Genomic DNA, 24,487 nt, shown 5'->3' with positions numbered 1-24,487 from the left:
TTTGGTTGCAGGTCATGAAACCAAAGCCATGCTGAATAACAGCGGCCCTCATTACAAGCGCAGTAAATTGGAAAGGAAAGTGAACACTGATATTCTTTGGTGTGTTCTGCTTCTACTTTTAATGTGTTTAACTGGTGCAATAGGTAGGTGAGAATCGCTCAAATTCCTGCTATTTTCCTCTCTCAGCCTACAATGGGAAGTATTTTATTTTGGGGCTAATTCATTCTGTCAGTCTTTATCCACGTGTAATTCCCTGAAAGTTGGGAGTGCTGTAAGGTTGCAGTTATCATGTTTGATCTGGAGTGTGGTTAAAAAGTGTGTTCCTGATGCAAGTTTTTGCATCTAGAGCCTGTTTCTTCATTAGATTTCTCTTTTTTCTCACTATCTGTTCTGCAAAACTCCTACTTTCTCTTAGGATTTTTCAGGTAACATGAGACGCATGTGCACATCGAGGTAAGAGACCTAGTGTGACTAGAGTTGTACCGACTTGATTATTTTAGGGGTTGATTAAGTGATTAGCTCGAGTAAATCTAAACAGACTAACTTTTCCAACATCATAAAGGTGTTTAAAATATGTTTAATAAAACTTCTTCAGACTGCACTTAAAAATGATAACAAGATGATGTGTTTGCAGGTAGACTAAAACCTGGAGAGGCAAGGATAACACGATTAATTGCCAGAGGGTTTGTTTTTTTTGGAGGGAAAAAAATGTTTGTGAAGTGTAGTTAATATTTCTTTATTTCTGAGATATGCTGTATGGATGCTCTTGATAGAATGCATGTAATGTGTTTATTCATGTGTGTATTGACACTTGAGACTCCTGTTGGGAAAAAGCCCCAAGAGATAAAATTGTGGTTTAAAAGCTTAGAAAGAACTGCAGACTGTAACAACTAACACAATAACCCTGAGCTGTGATACATTTTACATAAAACTGACTGACTTTATCTTGTTTTCAAGGTCATGCAATTTGGTTAAGTAGGTATTCGGAAATACCGTTTTTTAACATCCCCAAGCCAGATGGGAAATCGAGTCATCCAGTGTTAGCAGGCTTCTATATGTTCTGGACGATGATAATTTTATTACAGGTAACTGGTCTGCTTTGAACATGGGTCAAATTCTGATCTCATTTGTACCCTTGAAGTAACTCTTCGGCTTCAATAGAGCTACTTTGTGTTTGTAACTGGCCAAAGACTTCAGTTTTATTTAATCCCTGTGTTTTATTTTGGTAGGTCTTGATCCCAATTTCTCTCTATGTTTCGATTGAAATTGTCAAATTGGGACAAATTTATTTAATACAGAATGACATTGATTTTTACCATGAGAAAACAGACTCAACTATTCAGTGTCGAGCACTAAATATTGCTGAAGACCTTGGCCAGATTCAGTACATTTTCTCGGACAAGACTGGAACCCTCACTGAAAATAAGATGGTTTTTCGGAGGTGCAGCATTGCAGGACAGGAGTATTGCCATGAGGAAAATGGTAAGACACAAACCTTTGTTCACCTGGATCATTTTTCCAACATATTTGATACCATGAACTAAATATTCTTTACTCATTGTGGGAGAAGTCATGCCTACTCTGTTTTGTTTCTCTCCGTGGAATATTCAGAACCCAGAACACTGAAAAATTGCCCATCTACTCTTTCCTCTATTTTTTTTTTCTCCAACTAGTGTGCCAATGCTTACCTAGCATTCTAAGGTTTAAACATCCTGTTGACTGTCCTAGCAGTGTACCACCTTTATGTAGTATATGTTAAGACTCCACTTCAACATACTTTTGCTCTTGAGACTATAGTAACCCAAATTAAATACATGCTTAACAGTATTAATACATTACTTAACAGTAATTTTAAGGTACGAGTAATCAGATGTGTGTCCATGTGTGTGTTAATACTGCAAGGGTAAGTACCTTCATCGAAAATGACTGTTGTAGTCTTACGTAGATCTTACACAGCTGTTCATTATTAGCCAAAAAGTCAACAAGCAGTGTTAATGAATAGTTACTGTGTTACTGTCTAAAAGTGTAGGATCTTTCAGTATATAATTCATGAGAGCCAGCTTGAAGTCTTCTGGGAGACAGGAGAAGATACAGCTTCAGACACAAGAGAAAATTGGGCAGAGTGACATGAATGATTTAATTAGCTATTTTATTAATTATGTAAAACCACAAAGTATTTATTACAGTTACCATGTGTATGTACTAGTGCCTGCAGACATTTGTTCTTTTGCTGGTGAGCATGAGATCAAAGGTGATGGGTGGGTATGTGAGGCACAGATGTGTAGTAAGCCTTCCATGGTTTTGATGGGTTTGCTGCCAGATAGAATTGCTGACAACTGCAAGCGAAAGGCACACCCTGCTGGCTACAGCAATGAATCAGTTCAGCCCTTCTTTTGTTGTGTCACAGGACCAGATTTTACAGACAAATTTTACAGCAATTTCTGCACATGTTTTGTAAGTGTTACGGTGCGGATTTCCAGATGCTTCTTTGGATTTGCATAATTGTACTGGGAAGGATGACAACAGCAAAGTGAGGAAAAAAGTTTATAAGTTTTGAACTAGGTGAATGAACAACTTAAATAAAAAGCAGATTATATTTTCAGAGCATTTCCTAAAGCAAAGAAAACTTTCAGAAAAGAAACCAAAGAGCAGTGTGAGTGATGCAGCTGCGGCTGATTCAGGTCTCAGTGTGCCAGGGAATGTATGTCTACGCATGCTTCTGCTAGTAGTTCACATAAAGTTATCTTCCAAAATTATTAGTGTGTTAATTATGTACATAATTACTTCCTCCTGTGCCCTGTCTTTTCCCTGGAGAGCAAACATGTGTTTCTTCCTACCAAATTAGTTTGAAAAACTTCAGAGGTCCTGGTTTTTAGCCTTGGTTTGTATTTGTTCAGATGCACAGACATGCTACATAGGGTAAGAGTTGCAGTGCAACACAGTACAGTCTTTTACATAGAAGCTGCCTAATCTGAACATATATTTCTGTGTTTATATCTTTATTGCCCAGGGTAAAGGGATGCCTGTGATTCAGTATAATCCTCCATAGATGCTCCCATGCAGTGTTCTGTCTAAAGTAATGTGTGCCTCTTGAACCATGGCAGTAGAGTAGTGTGGTGTTGTAAGAGGTGCCCTGTGTTACTTCAGACAGAGCATGCAGCTTCTCAGCAGCCTGGAAGCAGAGCAGAGTGGACATGTGTTGTCCAAACCTGCCTCTACAAACACATACTAAGTCACTGGGGCTGCTTTCCAGTAAAAGGTATCAATGCCTCGTGGGATTTTGTAGTTGGTAGTTGTGGAGAGCCACAATCTGTTATGTTCCCACTTACCTGTTTTTTAAAGGAGCTATGTTACTAATACCATGTTGATATCAGGAAGATGGCCTGCCAAGGAAGGTGTAAGCTCTGGTCTTTCTGTTTCCTTGGACTCATCAAAATGGCAGGATGGGGGACAGAAAGAGAAGACAGCAGAAAATACGGGACTCAGTAGTGACATAATAAACATATTTCCCTCTCATTTAGAGTGACAGAGCTGGGGTCTGACCTGTGGATAGGTTTTCTGTTTGCATAAAACAGAATGATATCCCTCTTTTCACTTCTTTCCTGTACAGTAGGTACCACCTGAAATAAGAAAGAAGTAGGGAATTAATGGTGTTGCTGGACCTGTCTGTATATTAACATTGGTTTTTTGCTAGGATGCCAGTGTTTGTATTCACACTTTAATGAAATAAATAGGCAATGCACAGCTCTCAGAACAGTTTTTCCATGCTGTCTGTGGATTTTAGGCACTGAAGTGCTAGGGTATGCTCATGGAATGCCATTTTCACAGTGAGAAGTAAAACTTGAAAGCTGAATAGTGTACATAGTTCCAGTTCTTTCCAGATTAAGATTTCAACTTCTGGCGTATGGTCAAACACTCTCAGAACTCCAGTGCAAACACTTGAATATGTTCTTAATCAAGACCATGGTAGCATAGGGGTGTTTCCATTTGCTACAGAGGTTCTTTACGCCACTGATTTTTGGGTCGGAACAGAACTACATTTATATCTGTGGTGCAGAGGTGTTACAAATGTCCAGACAAAGTTTTATTATTGAAACCTGCTTTTCAATTAAAAAGTCACAAAATGTGTATCTGTTTGTGAGAGGGTGTCCAATACCAAAACAATAAACACCGTTTCAATGAGTTCCTGCTAGCAGCTGTATTTGTCAATCCCCTGACATACAATTCTGATCCATCATAACATAACTAGGCTAGAAAACACATCAAGAAGTCTGGTCCCATTTTTCTCACCAGAAGCAGAATTGTTGCTATTATTCTTTATGAAATTTTTTGTTTCATTTCTTCAGGACCTCCAGTAAAGTCCAATTCACTGCTTTCTCAGGCATTCCATTCTAATATGTCACATCGTCTCTGACAAGTTTCTGTTGATACCTAGTCTGCGTCCATCTTGCCATAATATGGGGCCATTGTGTCTTCTGATAGCCATAGTGTGCACAGAAAACAGGCTATTTCCTATCTCTATGCAATTTCCCTTCACTTGAACATGCATTTGACTCCCATCAGTGTGCCCTTCTGGAGGCTGTGTAACTCCAGCTTATATTACTGTATCCACGTGACTCATGTTAATCTAGAGCTCTGATCATTCTTGCTCCCTCTTCTGGATTCAGTCCAGTAGAATGCTGCTCAAACAAGAAGACAATGTGGTGGCTTGTTACAGGTTTAATAAATGGTGGATTATTCTTAACTATATAACAAATTCCTTACTTTAGGCAGTGTTTTGGACATGTTTCTTTTTGCTCATGGAACAATAATTTTGTTTCTCTCTCCTTAGCAAAGAGGTTGGAATCCTATCAAGAGATGGATTCAGATGATGAGGATTCAGCTGATTGTCAGTGTGGCTCTTCAACCTGTACATCAAAATGTCAGGGGCACAACTGCAGAGCTGTGTGTGAACCTTTGAACAGAAAGTCTTTGAATCAGTTGTCTGGTAGTTACTCTGCATTCAAAAGGCAAGATGAAGCAGGTGGCATTCCCCACTCAGGACACATGGCTTTCAGCAGTCCCATTGTGAGTAGAAGCTGTTGGATTTGATGCTAAATTTCTGAAGTGACTCATGAGGATATCTCTTTTTACCCTCATTTGATCAGATTGCTTGTCATTTTAAGAAATCCCTTCTCTCTTCCACCAAAATCAGAGGTCTCATGATGGCTTGGTTGCATCCCATTTGCAATTGACATTGGAGATGCCTGTTGTTTCATGTAGTGTATACTTTGGCTCTTGCTGTTCTGCATCCATGATCACTTCAAATGAAATGACCAACTTCATCTTACTAACAGTTTGTTCTTTGTTTTAAGAGGTTTCTAGCATCTTCTTTTGGTTTTAATAGGAAGTATCTAGATGGTCAATATTTATTTGAAGTTGAGAATGAGAGGAAAAAACTCTGCTTTTGTACCTGAAGGTATCTAAATACCATTCGTCATACTTAATCTCTGTTGAAGTGTCTGTGAACTAAGCCTTTAGGTGTTTACCTGTTTGGGCAGGAAGTTTGCCATTTTCAATGGACTAACACAAGGCAGTGAAGATTCCAGAGTGTTCCTCAGTTTCCTGGTATAACCAACTCAGCACAGGAGGGAAGCTGTATGAGCTTCTACACTTCGGTCATCTGTAAATGATTTAACCTCCAGAGACTAAGTTTATAACCTGATGGACAGTTTTGTTCATTTCATAATAGGAAACAGATGTTGTACCAGACACACAGCTGCTGGAGAAGTTCAGTCAAATTTCTTTTCATTCCTATCATCGATCAGAAGAAGCTAGCAGCAAGTTATCTTTGGAGACAATGTATATCACTGACTTCTTTCTTGCTCTGGCAATCTGTAATACCGTTGTAGTTTCAGGTCCCAATCAGCCACGTCAGAAGGTAAGATCTTGCTTTTGGCTATTTGGCCATATTTGCAAATAACCAATGTCCTTGTGGTTCAATTACAGAAAGAAAAATACAGTTAACTGACATTTTAAAAATTATCCTTTTCACCTCTGCTGGTTTGATCTATTAGAAAGAAGGGAATTACTGTAAAACTTGGAATGCAATGAGTTAATGAATAAAACAATGCTGATAAATTGGCTTCAATATTTTTGTTTCTCTGACCATTTGTAACTTTTACAAGAGAAATTTTGAGATCAAATTGCAGTTGTAATTTTTTTCCATATTCTAGTTATGGGGGTTTTTTTAGATATGGGTACAACTTCCTATAAGAATACATTAACACTCAGGTTACCTTTACACATAGGTTATTGTTGGCTGAAAAATAAGAATAATGGCTGAAGATTCCCAGAATATTGAAACTGAGAATGCTCTTACACGTTCCCTGACTATTCAAATAGGATTCGGCAAAAGTATGGAAGATAAAGTCTTATGTGTGTATTAGTCTGAAGAAAAATTGCTTTGCAGTATGACATAAAGTTGTCTCACCATGAATTAACAGTGCATTTTTCTAGGCTGCCCTGGTTTAGTAGCTGTTTTCAGTGCACAACTAACTTTTTAAAAAAATACTACTTTTTTTTCAAATCCTTTGGTTTTTTCAGTGTAGGATTTTCATAACCCCATTTTTTGCCAGTTTTGACTGTGTTCCAGGATTATTCCCAAGTTCAGCTTTGATTTCTTTCCCTCATTACCTGGTGATTTCCATTTGTTGACTTTTTTTTGGAAAAAAAATTGGTGGCATGTGCAGAACTAGATTTTGGTGTCTGTCTAGGTAGTAAACCTACAACCATACCTGGAGACATTCACAAAACATATCCTGTGGGGTATGAAGTACCTCCTATGTATAAATAAGCCTGGTATTTTAGTGTGCTTCCAAGCATTCCCAGAAAGTGTAGTAGGCAGCCTAGAGGTCCATATGTGGATGAGGCAGATGAGGTCATAGTCAATAGTTACCTATTCATTAAATGTGATGGAGAAAAATATACAGGTGAGAGTCTTGGTTTTTTGAGAATAATATTTGTGAATAACTTGCCAGCAGGGTACTTCTACCCTCCAGGTCACTAGGAATGAGGTTTCTGAGTTCATGATTAGGGAATGACAGGAAAGAACACAAGGCAACAGGAGATTTCAGTGTTGCCATAGGAAGAGGCAATGAAAGGATGTTCCTAGTCTCTGTTTCCATGATGTTGAATGGAGACACACTGCAGCTTTCTGGAACTGTGGAAGAACTGAACCAGAGTTTGTCCCTACTTTTTGCTTTTCAGTGGCAAAAGAGAACATGCTTCCTGGTAACTCATTCTTAGCTCCTCGCCAGCAGTGAGAAAGGAATGTCAGCCTTGCCTTACTTTTTAAGCTGTTACCTCCCTAGCTGTTCGGAGTAACAGGAAGCCAATTATTTTATAACTTTGATCACAGGGGAACTGTTTTTTAATTTAAAACACTAAAAACTATTGATCAGGTACTGTATGTTTAGCAGTTCTTGTAGCTAGTTAGTGTGAGGGGATTGGTTTATTCTTCACAAGGATTTTGCTAATTCAGAACAAGGATTAAAGTGTTTAGTTCAATTTGCCACAACTTCTAAAAGTGACAATGTCATACTAACTCTGTGCATTACTGAAAGTTCTGAAAAGAAGTATTGCATGGAGTTATGTATCAAACTTGAAACACATCCCATTTTCAGACCTGAAGTACTTTTACAGCTTATAGAGTCTGTTTACTGTACTTATATGATTACATGTTTACTTAAGCTGGCCATCTTTAATGCAGGCAGTCAAACCCATGGTAAATTCTAAAATACTACTTTCATTACAAAACATACCTACTTTGTAGGGTATCCTTCCTTAATATAATAAAATAGGAGCAGTTTAACATCAATACTTTCTCTAACTATTCTGTTCCAGATGAGACTCTCTTCGCTGGGTAGGATGCCTATTAAATCACTTGAGGAAATCAGGCAAATGTTCCAGAGGTTTTCAGTCTGGAGACTAAGTTCTTCCCCACTTCCAAGTGTAAAGGAGTCATCATCTGAAAGCCCCAATAGTTTTGTGAGAAAACTGTCTATTTTCAGAATGAAACTGGCTTCACCTACTTTGGATGGAGCTGCTCAAAGGGTTTCTGAACCTCGCAATACTGACAGCCCAGAAAATTCTCAAGTGCCTCAAGAACTACATCTAGTGAATGTAGCTGCTGGTGGTGAACCCAACAGTGCTGTGTCCTCTATTGAATTATCTCCCTTACCAAAACTATGTTATGAAGCTGAGAGTCCAGATGAAGCTGCCTTGGTTCATGCTGCTAGGGCTTATAAATGTGTTTTACAGTCTAGGACTCCAGATCAAGTAACTGTGGACTTTGCAGGTCTGGGGTCTTTAACGTTTCAGCTTCTGCATATCCTGCCTTTTGATTCACTGCGGAAAAGGATGTCGGTGGTGGTTCGGCATCCAGTCTCCAACCAAGTGGTGGTGTACACGAAAGGTGCAGACTCAGTCATGATGGATTTGTTGAGAACTGCATCTAAAGGTATCGAAAGAGCTTGTAATTCTTTGCTTGCCCTTGTCATTCTTTAACAATAAAAAGTTTTAAGATTTTGCTATTTTAAGAATTTATATAGACCTTCAAAATTTTCCACTGAATTTAGCCTAAACATTCATGTTTGATTTGCTTTCTCTTTTTTTTGTGTGATAGTACATACTAATAATTCTGAGATTGAAGAGAAGATTAAAGGGAGAACTCAGCAGCACTTGGATGACTATGCCAGAAAAGGACTGCGCACTCTGTGTATTGCTAAGAAGGTATTCCTTTTAGTACCTTTAATTTTGAAGCATATTTGCAGTCTGTGACCAGCCTCAGTGGCATCACCAATGGAGCAAACATTATGTCTTCTAAACAGATTCTTCTATTGCCACATTTTGTTTATCCTGATGTTCTTTTAGGAGGAATTTTTAAGAAAACCCAGATCAATTCCTGACATCTGTTAGATTGTCATTGTTGTCAGTTTAGGATGCCAAGCATCTTAACATCCTAATTCTAAAATAGGGATTGTCAAATAGCCAGATTTTTCTTTAGGAGTCATAAGCAGGTCTCCTTGCGTGAATCTTAGCCTGGGTGGAATTCCAGACACAGAAAACAAATTAAGTCACACCTGTTTTATTTGGTTTCACATACAGTTTGCAGTGTTACAAGCTGTGGATGCACAAGTGAAGTGATGTTTTGAGATTCTGTTTTAAATTCAAAGCTGCTCAGAAGTAAAATTCCATAGGGATTGATATGAGCAAAGAGCTGTGTAGCTGGACAACCATCGAGCTGTACCCAGCTGTGCAGTGGTTCCACAGCAGTGTCAGTGCTGCAGGTGGGGAGCAGTAGGGAGAGTGCACTGTGCCCACTGCCCTGCCTGCCTTCTGTCTAAATCTGTCAAGCAGCCCCAGCAACCTGCAGGGTGCCAATGAGTAGCCTGGCAAAGTAATCTAACACTTTGACCATTTTACTAAATCCATGGACATCCTGGAGCGGGTAAGTAATGCACTGCCAGGGGCTGCACTTCTGGGTTCAGGATGTGGATGTGGATCTGGGTTCAGGATGTTCAGCAGAAGTAACTGTGAGGACACTTCTGGTGCACTGTTGAAAAGCCAGTATAGATACATGCTGTATGTTTTCTCTCTCTGTGTAGGTGATGAGTGATGCAGAATATGCAGAGTGGTTAAATCATCGTTTTTTAGCAGAAACCAGTATTGACAATAGGGAGGACCTGCTGCTTGAATCTGCCATGAGGCTTGAGACCGAACTAACTTTGCTTGGTAGGTAGAAGATACTGTAACTCCCGGGAGACTGCCTGTGATGTTCATAATTGGAATTTGCTTGCAGAGAGCTGTGCTAATCTCAATATCTCAATATGTGTAACACATAGCTTTGTGCAGACTTAGAATTTATTGATTTATTGTCACTCCTGAATTTTCATGAATCTCACTGCTAAGTTTGTACTAGTTGTAAAGCACACTGAAGACAGATGGTGCTCTTCTGTTGTTTGTAAAAATCTGCTAGTTTGGTTTTTTTTTTTATTGTTATTATTGGGTATTTTTCTGTCTTCACTAGAGTTTTTAAATGTCATTATCACAAGCACATGAAATGATAGTAGCAAGTCTGAGGCCTGCCTGTGCAAATATTCAGAGATACCCCATTTCTGGGCATTTTTTCCATCACTGTTGCATTCATGGCACAGCCAGTGTACTTGTGCTGTGTTCTCCTGCAAAAACGTGGAGATAAGAAGTTAGGTATGCTTCTGAAGGAGCTATTCCTCTGAAGGTAATTCAGCTGTGCAGAAATGAAACAAAAAATGTTTGGTGTAGGTGTGTGAAAGGTAAACTGCAGGCAGGCTGGGATGATCACTTTAGAGAACTGCCCAGCGAATAACATTTGGAAAACGAAGTGCAAAGATCTAGCTATGGTGGTAAAGGCAGCTCATGCTAGAAGCTGAAGAGAGACAGATCCAATTGTGTAGAAGGGTGCTACTTCCTTCATTTTGTGTCATATCTGCTTAGTGCAAATGCCATAAACCTTGGTACTAAAGGAATTCTGAGATTACTGGCTTCAGTTTCTGGAGAGAAGCCAGAGCAGTGCTGCAAACTGATGCTGTTTTAAGGATATACAGGTACCCTTTGCCACTAAAGCCAACAGAGACAAGTCAAGCTGCTTTGGAGACCTGCTGTCCTGCAGGCTGGTGTGGCAATAAGCAATATGGGTTGGCCCTAACGTTAAATAGAAGTGAAAATCAGGAGGTTAAATGGCTTCATACTACCAAGGTGACTGCTTTCCAAGCATGCCATGGTAGCATGTCTGTTTTGGGATGTGGGTACAGATAGAAAACCAACTCGTCCTGTCACTCTTGGAGCATTTTGTTTTTGGAAATACAGCAGCACTAATCCTTCTGCTTGTCTAAATTAAGGTGCCACTGGCATTGAAGATCGCCTGCAGGAGGGTGTTCCAGACACAATACAAGCATTACGGAAAGCTGGAATAAAAATATGGATGTTGACAGGTGACAAGAGAGAGACAGCTGTCAACATTGCCTATGCTTGTAAACTGCTGGAACCGGAGGACAAAATCTTTGCTCTTAAATCACGGAGTAGGGTGAGTAGAAAAGTAGATTTTCTTTGCTGAAAAATTCAGTAAGGCTATTCCACAGGACAATACAGAAAAGCAAATGTTGTTTGGTTGGGAAGCCAAAGAACATTTCCTTTTCTGTATTTTCCTTCCTTGGGGGTAAAATACGAAATCCTTTCTATGTAAATAAAGTCTGTTTCTTTATATTCAGTCCCTACATTATGATTAATTATTTTAATTGAACAGACTTCTTAATTTCTCTCTGTGGTAAGTTAACGAGTTGACAGGGCTTCAGGTTGGGCCAGGGAAGGTTTAGATTGGATATTAGGAAAAGTTTCTTCACCAAAAGTGTTGTCAATTATTGGAACAGGCTTCCCAGGGAATTGATTGAGTCACCATCCCTGGATGTGTTCAAAAGATATGTAGATGTGCTGCTGAGGAACATGGTTTGGTGGCAGACTTGGCGGTGTTAGGTTTGTGGTTGGACTGGAGGATCTTAAAAGTCTTTTTCAACCCAAGCAATTGTATGATTCTGGGATTTCCAACAGCTGTGAGTTACAGCATATAATTAATGTATGAATTATTGTCATGCAAATTCTATTGAATTAAGCTTTAGGTTGCTTTTTGTAATATATTCCTTCAACCCTCATTGTCTTGTATAAATATACAAGGAATTGTCTCCTTGAAGTATATTGCACACAATTTGAAAAAGTAACCTCTCAATAATTTTTATTCTCCCCACAACCCAGTTGAGTCATGTGATTAAAAAGTCGTTAAAAATGCTGGTTTGGATGGCAAGTTTAATCCTACTTGATCTCTGTGTCCTGTTGTGAATGCTTAAAACCAGCTGTTTTTCAATTGTTTTTTATCAATTTTGGATTGCTTAAGAAAGAAGTTACTGGTAAAGCCAATGTATGACATGTCTCTTCTCAGAGCAGACATGAAATCTGAGACTCTCTAAAGGATTAGATGATTGTTCTAATACCTTTCATTTTTATTTTTTCTTCTGATTAGATGTATCTTAAGAACATATTATACATTATCATTATCTTATACATTATCTTAACATATTATACATGTATCTTAAGAGCATATAATACATTTCTTGTATTTGTATATGCCATAAAAGATAGTGTGGCAAGAAGTAACTGTGGGGAAAATAAAGTCAAAAAAGAAAGGATTTTTAGTCCAGTTGTGTTTGAGGAAAGCTTGGAGTTTGATTTGTGCCAACACTTTTCCTTTTATTCTGCTGGGAAATTAGTGTCTTGCTTGACAATGAGAACAAAGCCCCTTTTGCCCCTTTGTGCTCTTCCTCCCTCTAACTGGGCTTAGAAATAAAAACTAGGATTTGATACTGTTGCATTTCAAAGTAAAATGATGAGAAGATTTAAGAAGATGCATTTTCTTCTATGTTCTATGTGCTTTATATACATAGAGAGAGAGAGAGAGCGCACGAATTTTTTGAGCATCTTATATTGATTCTGATAAGGTAAAACATTCCACAAGGCCAGTTCTTCAGTAATTCATTGCAGCTCACCTGTAATGTGATATGAAGTGCACTTTTGGCTTTGCATGCCAGACAAAAGAAACATAGAGAGCAAAGGTTTTCTGTCAAAGCTGTATTTATATTACAGAATGCTTAATGGTTGCTTTTCCCACTAGTCTGTGAAGGTTTTCTGATTGCATAGGTTTTTCTCCCTTCTCCTAATGCAATACCCAAGTAAATCTGCTTAAGCAAAGTTTATCACAAACACTTTTTAACAACAGACTTCATCCTTTGTGATTTTAAAGGGGTATTCAGCCTCATGTCTGAGCCTGTCAAAATAAAAGGACAGCATTTGCTGGTTTTCCCTTAAATATTTAATGAATTGAAAAGGAAGCCAGAATACAAACAGTATTGCATAAGATGTCTTTCTCTTGTCTTTAATTAGGATGCCTGTGCCTTGGTAATGAGCAAAATTTTAGAGGAGATCCAGAAGAATGCTCCTGTCAAAAAAATAAACAGTGAGAAACTTGGAAATGTCTCTGCAAGTCCCTCCACCCAAGCTCAAGGTTTCAATGCAGGCCTGGTTATTGATGGAAGGAATTTAGAACATGTCCTTCATGACAGCCTACAGAATATTTTCTTGGAACTCACAGAAAAATGTCGGGCTGTAGTCTGTTGCCAAGCCACACCACTGCAGAAGAGTGTCCTGGTCAAACTGGTGCGAAGTAAGCTGAAGGCAATGACATTAGCTGTAGGTGAGTCCTATGGTTATCCTCCTTTCTCTGAAAAGAAGTAGAAGCCAGTTTCTTCTCATGTGTATTTTGTTAAAGTCTGTCACAAAATTTATTGTATGAGCAAGATAATCCTTTGAATTGTAGTCGTCTCTGACATAAGATGATGTTTGTCTTCTGAAGTAGCAAATTTAGCCCATAAACTTGCGTCAATATAAAGCAATAAGAACAACATCAGTCATACTGTGTTATATAACGTGCAAAGCAGCAAGTAAGAGCATTTTTCTTGCCATCACAAGCCCCCAAAGTAAGGAGGCAGAGGGGAGATGAGTGGCTGTGATTTAAAGCACCCATATTTTCTGGTGCAGCATGCCAGCTAAATTCTGACAGAAGGAACAGCCATTATCTATTTGGAGAACAATGCTCAGTGTGGTTGGGCCTTCCACTTATTAATCCTGTTTTCCTTAGGGTTTTCCACAGGCTCCAATGTTGGCCATAAAAATGTATTTCTCTGAATTCTCTGCTGTTTGATGTTTGTCTTTTCCTGCCACCTCCATAGCAATGTGATAGCCAGAAAAACTAGTTTTGATTTTTCCTCTTTCCTCTGTAGGTGATGGTGCCAATGATGTCAGTATGATCCAGGTGGCTGACACTGGTGTGGGAATAGCAGGCCAAGAAGGCATGCAGGTAGTGTATCCAAAGACAGCTGCAAATGACGTCAGGTTCCATTTTAAATCAGTTCAGAGTGTACTCTGGAGACCCCATAGCTCCACAGTCCATTCCCTTACATGGGCAAGACTTTGCAGCCTGAGTTCACACTCAGGCCTCAGCATTCCTCCAGGAGCAATCAGAAGCTGAATGCTGCAGCTCAAGCTCCAAACAACATAGTCTGCTGCCTGTCAGTTAGCTCCATATTACTCATGTCCTGCAGGGAAATGAGCAGCCTAAGTGTCAGTGATTTCTGTGCATTTGTGTGGTAATAATGATGATAGCCCTATTCCTGCTTGTGCTGTGTTGGACTGAACTCTGGGTGTTAGTTGTAAAGTCTTGGATGGAAGAGGATATCTGAGTGAGGATAACCTGGCAAGCATTATGTATAAAAAATCATAAGGTAAGAATTTCCAGCAGTGGGTAAGTTGCTTGATTGGCAGTATTGGAAGCTTGTCTTTAGTGGTTTGGTTATAGCATATCCTTTTCTTTGTGTGTGTTGCAGGCTGTGATGGCAAGTGACTTCGCAATATCTCAGTTTAAACACCTCAGGAAGCTGCTGTTTGTCCATGGTCACTGGTGTTATACCAGACTTACTAACATGGTGCTTTACTATTTCTACAAGAATGTGGTATGTAGCTGTCCCACTCCAGGGAAATCAGAGTATATGTATTTTTGAGCACTGGAGGGTTTAGTGGGGCTTTATTTTCTTTTTTATCTTCCTATTGTGAATGGTTTCAAAAAGCATGCGTCAAACAATTCAGTTTCCCATGTGCCTGCAGAGACCAGAGCAAATGGACTATTTGTTGGACTAAATTGCCCACTCAAAGCCATTGTTTGATTTGGTTAAACAGTGGGTGACAGGCATTACTAATATGGTGACAGCATGACTATTTAAGCAAGTCGTGTCTGATTTTGAAATGTTTCCACAGATTACTTTAACCATACCTAAGATCTACTGGCTTTTCTCTTGTTTTTAAAGCCTTTGTCAATAGCTAAAATTTCATCATGTCATCTTTGGCTTTTCAGGCCTACGTGAACCTCCTGTTTTGGTACCAGTTTTTCTGCGGGTTTTCAGGCACATCAATGACTGACTACTGGATCTTGATTCTTTTCAACCTCCTTTTCACATCAGTGCCACCCATCATTTATGGTGTCTTGGACAAAGATGTGTCTGCAGAGATACTCATGGAATTCCCACAGCTGTACAAAATGAGCCAGAAATCTCTGGTAGGTTACAAAGTGCTTTGTCTGAAGCAAATTGAAATGGTCAGCATTTGAGCCATTTCTTTCTTTCTTTCTTTCATGTTTCACCTCAGGCAAACATTGTTTTAAATTGCTTTCTCTATTAGAAAAGTGTCTAGGCCTGTGCAGTATGTGCACAAATAACAACCTGTTTTTCAAAAGATTTTGTAGGCTCTTTTCAGTCATAGATCCGATCTTATCAGACATTTGGATGATAAAAGAAATTAAGGACTTCAGGTAAAGCAATGTACTAGACATTGTTACCAGCATGTTTTATTTCATTCATTGTGTCAGCTGTCAACATGCTTGCTCAAACTGGGGTTTGTTTGAGCAAGGTAAGGGCACTCTATATAATCTATGCTTTTCCTTTGTCATATAAGGGTCTCAACTGCTAAAGAACCAGAGCAGATTAATTTCAAATAATCCTCAAAGAAGTTCTGTCGCTCAGGGTACTTTTCACCTTACAAGTATGTTCTGAAATTTGCCTTCCCACTTGAAAACGCTGTATATCATACCTGGTCTGTCAGTAAATTCTGTCCAAACATTCAGCACAGAAAACCGCAGGGAGTAGGAGAGTAGGTTCTAAATCAAAATTATATAAACCAATGGGGGTTTTCCTGGTTTCTGCTTTGCTTAGCATGAATTCTAGCATAATTTTAACTTCATACTTTTAAAAATTTAATAATGAAAATAATATTTTTATTACAACAATTGAAGGCAGTGACATACTGAGCCTGAGACAGAATAGATACTAATAGTCTGGAAACATTGACTATATGAGTCACCTAAAACTCAACATTTTCTGTATGGTCAGATCCTTACAATATCAGATGGGACCTTAGAAGGCATTTCTGTACTGAAAGGATGGTCATACACTGCAACAGACTTCTTAGAGGTGAGGTCAATGTCCTAGTCTGTCAGTGTTAAGGAGACATTTGGACAATGCCCTTAATAACATGCTTGAACTTTTGGTCAGACCTGAAGTGGTCAGGCAGACCAGATAATCTCTTCCAACTGAAATATTTTATTCTGTTCTATTCTACTCTAGTCTAACAAACACTACTGAAAAAAAAGAGCTGCAACATGTTGTGTACTAGTGTTGTCTGATTTATTATAACCTGGCAGAAGTTTAGGTCTGGTCTAGAAGGGAAAGAAGGTTATACAGTGAATGGACAATTTGTTTTGTGTCTTGGTTTGAAAGACAGGTGTCTGCTAAGGAAGGCAGAAGCCTTCCTTGGAATGGCAGATGCAACCCCCTTCCCTCCAAGTTATTATAATTTTGAAATCAAGGGGGCTTTTGGGCAAAGATGTGGAAAATAGGAATAACTTATAATTTACTATTATATATCTATAATGTGTATAACCAGTCAAACAGAACAACAACAACTATGACAGTAACAGCACACACAAACCCAGTGCCAGCCTTCTCGGCTGTCGGGCCCTTTCCCCTCGGGTGCAGTTCCGCTCGCAGCCGGCAGGGGCGCTGGCGGCTCCCGGTGAGCAGGGCAGGTGCGATGGTTCCCCCGCGGCTGCAGGGGGCGCTCCGGAGCGAGCTCGGGGAGCACGCGGCACTGGCGGCCTGGGATCCCGGGAAGGGAAGGAACAAAGGCTTCACAAACCCCTGGGCAGCCGATCCCGGTGTCCAGCCGGACCCTGGGCAACAGCAGGCTGGAACAGCAGGCTGGAACGGCAGGGACGAGCACAAATCCCAGATGGCAGACGAGATGTATCCAAATGGAGAACCCCCCGGGATGTCTGGGCAGGCAGAGTGAGCACGGCTACAACGTAGCGAAGGCTCGAAGCAGCGGTGGGGGCAGGGCGGCCACAGCCCGGCTCCCAGCGGGGCAGGGAAGGCGGGCTGGGGATCCTGGGGCTGCTCCAGCAGAAAGAAAAACAGCCGAAGAAACAAGCATCTTCCCTCTCTCCCCCGAACGCTGGAGACCGACTGACCACACACCCAGGTGAAACAAAAAGAGCAGCCAGGTCTTTTGTTCTTCTTAAGCACCTGGCCATTTGTTTCCCTAGCAACAGTATGGGGGAAAAATTCCTTTAACAGAAAAAAACTAGGAGAACTCTTAAAACCCCAACATTTTGCTTGTTTGTGGACTTCTACATTTCTTTTTATATACCCTTATGTATTTTATGTTGCTTGGTTTTCAGTATTTTTGAAAAACAAAGTGCTCTTTTGGTACCATTTTGAACCTCCACAGATTGGCTTGAGCAGGTCTGTGCTTTGTCAGTCATAGAGAATTTTGATTAGGTAAATGTTGCAAGGCCTCTTGGTTTGTTTTGATCTTCAGGATATGTACAATACAGTGATCTGAGCTGAGATCAAGGTTTTGAAGCAACATAATCAGAATTACTGCATTACATAATATATTTTTTTTTCTTTCTCTTTTTATTCCCTTATCTTCTGTTAGTGTTTTTCTCTTTGGTCCATCCCATCATTCCTTGCTCTGTTACTGGAGTTGTTATCATTTGCTTTCTTGCATGGAAGCACAGGGAAATAATCGCTTGGAATTAAATACAGTATAGAAGAAAGAAATGCTTTGAAAGTTGCAATAAGATGCAATATCACAATACTGCACCATGACATCACAAGTGTACAGCTTTGTGTACACTGTAAAAAGTAGTGGAACAGTAAATGGGATTCATCTTCAGTAGTTCAAAGCACTTTCTTGAAAGGGCTGAATGGCTCTTTGGAAAAACCCATCTCTTCAATCGTAGGGAACATCCTGGATGATTGGACTTCTCACCTATGTGTCTCAGTTTAGTGCCTGAAGGAATGGGATATACTGAGCCAGAGCATAGGCAACTATGGTTTCGTAGGTGGTTGATCTGTCATAGCAGTTTGCTGCTACTGAGGGAGGAAGGCTTATTCTCTTCTCCCTTCTTTTCTTCCTGTTCCCTCTTCATCCATAAACAGTCTTCCTTGTGCCGGCTCAGTTATCCCAGGAGCTGATATAACTCACTAAAACAGCAAGGTGTTATTCCAGCAGAAAAGTGAGGTGATTTCTCACATCTAATGAGTTAAGTTAGGTCACAGTGGAGTCCCATCTGCCCAGAGGAGTCAAACAGCACACATAACAAAAAGGGATGGAGATAGAAGAAAGTGGGACTTGGCATTCAGTGATGGTAAGCTGCAGGGTACTGCCCTGTCCACCAGCCCCCTCCCTTCCTTAGGATTCAGTTAGCTAAGGCTCTGGTACATCCATTCTGACAGGAACAGCAAGATCAGAGTTCCCAGAGCTGGCTGCTGATTTAAATACTAACAGTATTTATTATTAACAGCATTTATTATTATTACTATTATTAGTAGTATTATTAGTATTTAGTATTAGTATTATTAGTATTTATTATTATTACTATTGTTAGTATTATTACTAACAGTATTTATTATTAAATACTAACAGTATTTATATGTGTGGAAGGAAATCTTTGTTCTAATAACTGTAACACAAAAGATGCCTTTTTCACTTGCAAACTAACTGGAAGTACTTCCACAGATAATCTTTCCCCAGATCCAAATTAATGCTAATTAAGGATGCAGCAATTTGTTCAATTTGTTTCAATGCCATTCTGGTTTTTTTTACAGGCTTACTTGCCTTCAGCTTTCTGGATAACGTTGCTGGATGCTTTTTACCAAAGTCTCGTTTGCTTTTTTGTGCCTTACTTTGTAAGTGCTGGCTACAAAATACATTTATACGTTTTGACATACTTAAAAGCTAAGCAAATTAGAGAATAGAATGAAGTATTTGATTTTTACTTCCTTGTATATGAATGTATACTAAGAAGATCGTTATTGGAACAGAGCTGAACTGTGTGTGTGTGCAAATATGTATGGTATTGAAATTATTCATGCCACTTTGTATTAGAACTAAACGTAAAGAATATTTGACGCTGACCACTCTCTTCCTTTGCAGACTTACTGTGGCTCAGACATAGACATCTTTTCTTTTGGAAACCCCATAAACACAGCAGCACTTTTCATAATGCTGTTTCACCTTCTCATTGAGTGCAAGTCTGTGGTGAGTACTTTGTTTCCCAAAGACTATATTTCTAACAGAGTATGTGCATACAGCTTTCAGTAAAATTAAATGGAAGAAAGGTCTTCATATACCAAACAGAATAAGAATAAAAGGGTCAAACCCTAAATACTGTATTTATGTGACCATGTGAGCTCTCCTAACACACCTGTCATTGGAACCAATAGAAATACGACTAAAATTAACAAAATTTAGCCTGAGAATTATTTGTATATAGTGAAAGGATCCTGCTGTATTGAGGTGGGGTGGTTTGGGGGATGTTGGTTCAGTTCTGCAAATGATAAGATCCACCAGTGATCTGCTGAAACTTCCTTAGTTTGCAAAGTTTGCATCTCAAAGACAACAGTGCAAATTGTTGATTTTTGAATGCCTGGAATTGATGATCTGTTCTGTGGCCAGGATAAACAATTCAGAGGTGTATTTTGATGCCAGAACTGGAAAACTGATGTGCTACAGAAACATTATTTCAGTTTTTAAGTCTGCACAAGCTAAAGCATCTGCATTAGCTTGGATCAATTTAGGACCCTTACAAGGGTAATACTTGGGGGTTTAGCTTAATTTTAAAGGAGATACAATAATGTTTACAGTAGAAGGGCACATTAATGGGTTTTGTTTTTTCTTTGACTTTTTAAAAATACTTATTAGCATTGTTTTATAATGGATGAAATGTCAAGTTGTGATTCAGTCTTTCATTGTTCTTTTGAGAGTATGACAGCCATAATTAAAATGTCTTTATTGAGAGTTTGTATAGCATGAGTATATTCACATTCTGAATAGAGAACTTTACTTAAATGTGCTTAGTTTGGCAATTTTTAATGTTGGCAAGCCATTAGACCAGTGATAGTGTTGTTTTCTTAGTAGCTGTTATTTATCTATCTTAGTAGCCATTTAGATGTAAAATTGCAGAAAGCTCCAGTTTAGAAAGGTAACCAACCTTATATATCTCAAGCAAGATATATAAGAGTGGTGTCCTGTGAAGACCTCACCTCCATTTGCTTGAGAAAGCTTTCTGTGCTGCCAGTGGATGAGGTGGTAATCTGAGGCAAATGTCTTTCACAAAAGAAGGAAAAGCTGTGAATTTATAAGAACTAAAACAATTAAATGTCTGGAATACCTATGTACTGTAGAAAGAAGGCTCCATTCTTTCTGTACTGTTTTGTATGAAATTAGGAGTATTATCTGAACAGTTGTAGCCTCTCTTATATTCAACAGCTGCCCTTGGAGGAAAAGTGTGCATGTTCGTGCACATACAGATGTAACAGGTCTTTCTGTTTTCACAGCTTAAGTCTTACTTCTTTCCCTTTCTGAATTGCAGACATGGATACATACAGTAGTTATAATTGGCAGCATCCTGTTTTACTTTATGTTCACTCTGGCTTTTGGAGCAACCTGCAAAACCCACAGCCTACGATCAGATTTTTACTGGATCATGGAAAAGCACATGACAGACCCAGTATTTTACTTAGTTTGTCTCCTGACTACTTGCATTGCTCTGCTACCCAGGTGTGTTTCTGTTTTATAATTGTAGATTGCTGCTGTTACCTAAATTAGTTTTCTGTGAGTCAGTGATGTTATGAATCTCTGGCTGGAGGTCTTTCCCCCTATCATCCCCCAATAAAAATGAAAATTTCATGATTCTACCAGACCAAGCTATGTGAGGACAACATTTTAGTGCCATTTAGTTCTCCAAGTAAATTTCAGTAATAAAAAATTTCTTTTGTGATTTATATAATATTAAATATTGTCTTTGGAGGGTAAAGAAACAGTAATTTTTGTAACCACAGAGTTCATAATTTATATACAATCAGTTAAATTAGTGACCAAAGTTGGACATATACTAAATATAGACAAAGAAATACTGTGCTTAGTCTGTGTTTATTTGTGAAACAATTTTCTGTTTGAAATCTATGTCATGAATATATACAAGAGTTTTCAGAATGTACAGCGTTCTTCGTGGGTGGAAACATGCTGACTAGATTCACAAGGGGTCTTGATATTTTTTTGTCTCACTGAAGATGTTCAAGTTCAATAATTCATTTACTCTGGAAGGGCAGTAGCGTTGGATGGAGGTGGCAGACTCCAGCATGCTGAGCAGGAAGACACCTGAGTGAGCCAACAGAGCTAAACAAACCATATGAAAACCAGTGGTTTTCATCAAACCCTCTGTTTAGCTTTCTTCAGTAGACACAGCTATCTTCATTTCACTGGCTGAGCATGAACTCAAGTCTGCAGCCTACTAGTGAAGTGCTTCCAGTGCTAATTATTCATTCTTCTGTGTGTTCTCTGAGAGAAGGCAGGTCACCACCCCTCCCCCACCAGGTTCGGGGAAATTAAATTTTCCTCAAAGGAAAGTGAAAGGGAAAAAAGCTATTTATTTAACAAACACACGGGGAAAGGAAAATAATGCTAGATAATAAAATCTTTCGCTGTGGAGGAAAAACCTGGGAAACTGTTAGAGTCCTCCCTTTGGTCTCCTCAGAGCTGGGGCTTGGCCCAGGGCCAGGCCCTCTGCGCTCAGTGGAAAGTCCTCCTGATGTGTTCTAATATTGAGCAGTCCAGTGGAAAAGGGAGAAAATCTGAAATTCCAGGGAAGGGAAAAAAAAAATTCAACTCTCAGTCTCTCTCCGGAGAAAAGGAAGCTGAACAACTGGCCAAAAACTGACTCGGGAAACAGCAAGCCGGGTGCTTCCTCTCTCCCCTGTCGCAGCTGGGCAAAAGTTGCTGTCTCTGTGTGACCTTGAACAAGCTGCAAACTGCTTTGAAAAAGTTTTGCTCAGTTTTTCCTTCCCCCTCTCAGACTCAATTTAGAGGCATAGAAAGGCACAAAGTTAATTTCTGGGCATAGGGCAGCAATATGGGATACACATCATAAAGTCACCCCAAGACGTTGTGTTATGTCTCTTTCTTTCCCTCTTATATCATTTCAGAAAGAATGAGACTTGAAATTGAGTTGCAGAGACAGATACTGAGAAGAGTTGAGGAGAAAAAGTGCTGTTTCCTGCTCGCCTGGTGCAATTTTATATCATTAGACACAATCTGAGCACACTTTCTGATCAAGTGCTGTAGTACAGGCTGCATAAGTTACCAGTCCCACCAGCAGGAAAGCTGGCAAAGCCATGGCTGTAGACGCCCGCAATGGCCACCAAGAATTAAGTCCCCTTTGAACATTTCTGATCTGTGTGTTAAGCATGTCACCAAGAGTTTTGCTGCACTCACTGGTGATCATGACTGATCTGATCTTTCCGTGAGGTGCAAGAAACACGTGGGCTCTTCCCTTTCCATCCCTGCTCTCAGCTTGGTTCAGGTGGTGACAGTAGAGCCTTTTCTTTCACACACAGTAAATCTCCCTTACATGACAAATTAATAGATAAAGGCTGTTCTGGGACCTTTTAGTAGGGCTGTAGAGAGCCAAGGTAGGATAAAGGTTTCAGCTTGGTGACTACTTCAGATGTGGGGCTGTTCAATTTTGAAGAAGACAGTGATTTTCATAGTGAATTAAAGTATTTAGAAATTCCTATAGAATAAATTCCTTTAGAATATGTACTCTCCTTGTGTCAACACCTCAGAAGATTTATAGCCTTTGTGGCTAATTGCAACTTTTCTACTTCAGTGATTTGAAGCAGAAGTGCCTATTATGGGACTAGTGCTGTCACACACGTTTTTTTCCATGCTTATTTCTGATATGATCCTTTTTATGGTGCTGAAAAGCCCCCACTCAGAGGCATTGTGAAGCCAGGGGGTCCTGTGCAGCTTCTAGCGTGAGGGAGTGAGACTGGGGCTTTCACTGGAGGTTTTGAGTTCTCTTACAGAGGGACAGACGTTGGATGCCCTGTTGACTGAAAATTCACTGCAAAAATCTATGATAAAATCCAACCTAAGTTGCCAGTTAAGTCAGTTCTAATACCACAGGTAATCATGGAATGGTCTGGGTTGGAAGAGACCTTAAAGATCATCTAGTCCTGGAACTAGGCTGCAGCTTCAGGGTTACTTGAATGGTGTTTGGTTTCCTTTAGTCACTGGAAACAGTTTTGAGTTTTCTTTTAAACCTATTTGTAACTGTGTTTATTTTGTAGATATTTGATAAGAGTTCTCCAAGGAACATTGTTTCCATCTCCAGTGCTGAGAGCCAAGTACCTTGTCAGACTGGCCTCCAAGCAGAAGAAAGCAATTACAAGATGGAAAGATGAGTGCAATGTGAATGATGGAGTGCAGCTCCAACCTACTTCTCTGCCTTCCAGCTCAGCTGCAGGTGCTGTATCAGGTGAAGAAAGCACTGACAGTGTTTTGCCAGCATCTAAAACACCTTTTCAGACCTGTTCAAGAGATGGGTTAGTAAAGAACACCTCCTTCTTACCAGACATTCAGGATGAGTCTGGGAGTACAAGTGGCTTGATCTCGCAAGAAAAGACAGAGTTTATCAAAGTAAACTAATACAGTTACATTTGGTGGTAATAGTTCATGTGCCAAAGTCTCTATGTGCGCTGCTGAAAAGGGCAGCAGTGCTGTATCTCTAGCACACAAAGCAGTTTAGAGTTCTTTTTGTGTGAAGATGCTTTACTGTATGTTACAAAGTTGGAATGCTAACTGGTTAAACACAAGTGTAATAACTGCTGATTTATGCCATGCTGTGGTTTTGTTTTCTTCAGCCAAGGTAGATGATTAACACATTTCCTTCAAAGCTTTTTTGTTTATAAAACTTTCCAATAATTTATTAAGATGTTCAAGGTCTAAAATGTCTGGATTGTTTTTTATATTTCTTCACACAGTAAACTTTGATTACTGCTTATTTCTTGTATGCAACATTGCATAACACCTTGTGGTGTTATGAACAGGACATTGCATGAATGTGGATTTGCAGAATCCAGTTCAGGTAAGTGAGCCTGCTCCCTTACACTGCTGCCCTAGAACCCTAGTGTGCCCTGGGATTCACCACTTGCTGAAGTATGAATGGGGCTGGGATGTAGTGTTACTGGTTGGCTTGTTTCAAGACTTTTTATGACATGTTGTAGTGTGTGTAGACAGTACTTTGTATAACCACTGTGGTCCAGTTTGTTCACCAGGCTATTGCATGGTCCATCTCACTGATGGACAAACACCATTTTAACCATTAGGAGAGAAGCCCAAATGAGACACGTGTAACATGTCTCCCTCGCCTTCCTCTCCACAAAAAGAGCAAGTCCTAGTGTAACCTTTT

General features: G+C 39.6%; 1 protein-coding gene across 1 annotated transcript in view; it reads left to right on the top strand.

Annotated features, from left to right (window-relative positions):
- Nucleotides 1-23,480, top strand: part of ATP10D (ATPase phospholipid transporting 10D (putative)) — a gene marked incomplete at both ends in the record, with an annotated part of 30,515 nt that extends 7,035 nt beyond the window's left edge. Inside the window, 14 exons of the mRNA XM_082281992.1 lie at nt 12-143; nt 958-1,085; nt 1,230-1,482; nt 4,832-5,067; nt 5,732-5,920; nt 7,885-8,500; nt 8,666-8,772; nt 9,648-9,774; nt 10,920-11,104; nt 13,009-13,318; nt 13,905-13,981; nt 14,508-14,633; nt 15,032-15,232; nt 23,367-23,480. Of these exons, the coding sequence (XP_082138118.1) occupies nt 12-143; nt 958-1,085; nt 1,230-1,482; nt 4,832-5,067; nt 5,732-5,920; nt 7,885-8,500; nt 8,666-8,772; nt 9,648-9,774; nt 10,920-11,104; nt 13,009-13,318; nt 13,905-13,981; nt 14,508-14,633; nt 15,032-15,232; nt 23,367-23,480 (2,801 nt within the window). The remainder of the gene's footprint in view (nt 1-11; nt 144-957; nt 1,086-1,229; nt 1,483-4,831; nt 5,068-5,731; nt 5,921-7,884; nt 8,501-8,665; nt 8,773-9,647; nt 9,775-10,919; nt 11,105-13,008; nt 13,319-13,904; nt 13,982-14,507; nt 14,634-15,031; nt 15,233-23,366) is intronic.
- Between the last annotated feature and the right edge of the window lie 1,007 nt (nt 23,481-24,487).

Source organism: Coloeus monedula, assembly GCF_965178545.1.
Source record: "Coloeus monedula genome assembly, chromosome: 5".
NCBI classification, from domain to species: Eukaryota; Metazoa; Chordata; class Aves; order Passeriformes; family Corvidae; genus Coloeus; species Coloeus monedula.
This window is presented reverse-complemented; position numbering and strand designations above follow the sequence as displayed.